The 2,088-nt window shown below is 52.2% G+C and overlaps 1 protein-coding gene across 1 annotated transcript; it reads left to right on the top strand.

The window, feature by feature from the left end:
* The first annotated feature begins 232 nt into the window (after positions 1-232).
* Positions 233-1,677, top strand: LOC123409265 (BTB/POZ and MATH domain-containing protein 1-like). Its single transcript, XM_045102215.1, has one exon. The coding sequence runs from the start codon at positions 344-346 to the stop codon at positions 1,424-1,426; it is 1,083 nt and encodes a 360-aa protein (XP_044958150.1). The 5' UTR covers positions 233-343; the 3' UTR covers positions 1,427-1,677.
* Positions 1,678-2,088: the final 411 nt, after the last annotated feature.

Raw genomic sequence — 2,088 nt, 5'->3', positions numbered from 1 at the left:
CATCCATCATAATCTTGCAATCCAAGGTCACGAGAATTCTATTTTTCTAGGCAAGTTGATGAGACCATCCCGAGTGATCATCCGCGTCTAGTTGCCATATCAATCTCACAATAGGCCAGGCAAAAAACCTGCCCAGGCCCAAGGCCCAAGGCCCGTTAGAAGGAAATGTCCGGAACATGCCTCGAAGACCACCTCGCCTTCATCTCCATTCCGACTCTCCCCAACTGGCCTCCTGCCCTCCTCTTCCTCAATTCCCACCTCACCCTGCTGCTCTGCACTAAAAACCCTACTTGCGATCAGCCCTCGCCAGAGCTCACCGCCCCCTCGGAAGCCTAGGCTCGCGATGCCGCCCGCGGCCTCCGCCTCCGCCATCGTCGCCGAGACGGCGAGCGGGTACCACCACCTCAAGATCCGCGGCTACTCAAGCCTCAAGGCCATCCCCAGCGGCCAGCACCTCACTTCCGGCCCTTTCACCGTCGGAGGCCATCGCTGGAGGATCCTCTACTACCCCAACGGCGACCGGGCGGAGAGCGCGGGCCACGTCTCCGTCTTCCTCTTCCTGGACGAGAATGTGGCCAAGGAAGTGAGGGCGCGGTTCCAGTTTGGTTTCAAGGCGGAGAAGCGAGGGCTCTTCTTCCTCAAGAAGGGCAAGCCGGCGGCGGGGACTTCAACAGATGCACAAACCTTCGCGAGCCATGGCTCTTGGGGGTACACAAAGTTCGTGCACTGGAGCGCGTTGGAGAAATCGAAGCATCTCAAGCGCGATTCTTTCACCATCAGGTGCGACATCTCCGTCGTCCAGAGGGTCCGGATTCAGGGGACTATCCAGGAAGCAGCTCTGAAGTTCGTCAACGTGCCCCCTTCCGACCTGAACCAGCACCTCAGCGGCCTCCTCATCACCAGGAGGGGCGCGGACGTCGTGTTCGAGGCTGGCGGCGAGACGTTCGCGGCGCACCGCTGCGTGCTCGCGGCCCGATCGCCGGTGTTCAGCGCGGAGCTCTTTGGCTCAATGATGGAGGGTAGCAGCACTGGCACCAACGATCTGGTCCGCATACATGGCATGGAGGCGCAGGTGTTCAAGGCCCTGCTCTGCTTCGTGTACACCGACTCGCTGCCGGAGATGGGAAAAGAAGAGGAAGACGCCATGTGCCAGCATCTGCTTGTCGCGGCGGACACATATAACATGGAGAGGATGAAGTTGATCTGCGAAGACAAGCTGTGCAAGTACATCAATGTAGGCACGGTGGTGAACATCCTGTCGTTGGCTGAACTGCACCACTGCCCTGGGCTGAAGAGTGCATGCATCCATTTCCTCAGCTCTCCGGCAAATCTGAGGGCAGCCATGGCCAGCGACGGCTTCGAGCATCTAAGCGCAACCTGCCCCTCTGTTGTGAAGGAGCTGATCGCCATATCTTCCGCGCCTTAGTTCAGTTATGCTCATTGTGCTGGCAAAGTCAGGTTGTTTCCTTGTTGCCTGTACTTACTGCATCACTTATTTCTCTTGGTCTATCCATCTATCCCAACTTACTACAAGGAGCTGAAAAGCACATTATGGAGTACCGTGAACAGGTTAATGTGCTGATTAAATCTGTATTAGTCCGGCAAGTTCTATAGTTATCTTCTCTTGCTTAAGAACTTGTATTGAAAAGGAGCTTTGTTGGTTGGTAACTGTTTCTTCACGAGATCATATTTGCTTTCATGTTTTTCATGTCATATCCACATGCGTGCATGTTAATCCAAGAAATGTTTTGTTCGTACATAGATTGATCTCAGTTCTTTGTATCCAATTAAGCATTTTCTTGTTTCCGTATCTCCTGTGCCCGAACTGAGAACTTACACTATGTCACATCCCTGATCCCTATTAGGTTTAGTAATTGTGCTCATGTTTTCTTCCATTGCATCCAAGTAATTGAAACAAACCCAAAGGAAGTGGTGAAACACAACCCAAAAACCCTAGCCACTTCTTAACTCAAAGGAAATTAAAACTTGTCAAAATCAATGAACCCAAAATGACCTCAAGAAAAGTTCATCTTTTCTGATAAATATTGAAAACAAATTATGAGGGGAGAAAACTATTTTCAAAACACC

Source organism: Hordeum vulgare, chromosome 1H (genome assembly GCF_904849725.1).
Source record: "Hordeum vulgare subsp. vulgare chromosome 1H, MorexV3_pseudomolecules_assembly, whole genome shotgun sequence".
NCBI classification, from domain to species: domain Eukaryota; kingdom Viridiplantae; phylum Streptophyta; class Magnoliopsida; order Poales; family Poaceae; genus Hordeum; species Hordeum vulgare.
The sequence above is the reverse complement of the archived record's forward strand: the minus strand, read 5'-3'. Positions and strand labels throughout refer to the sequence as shown.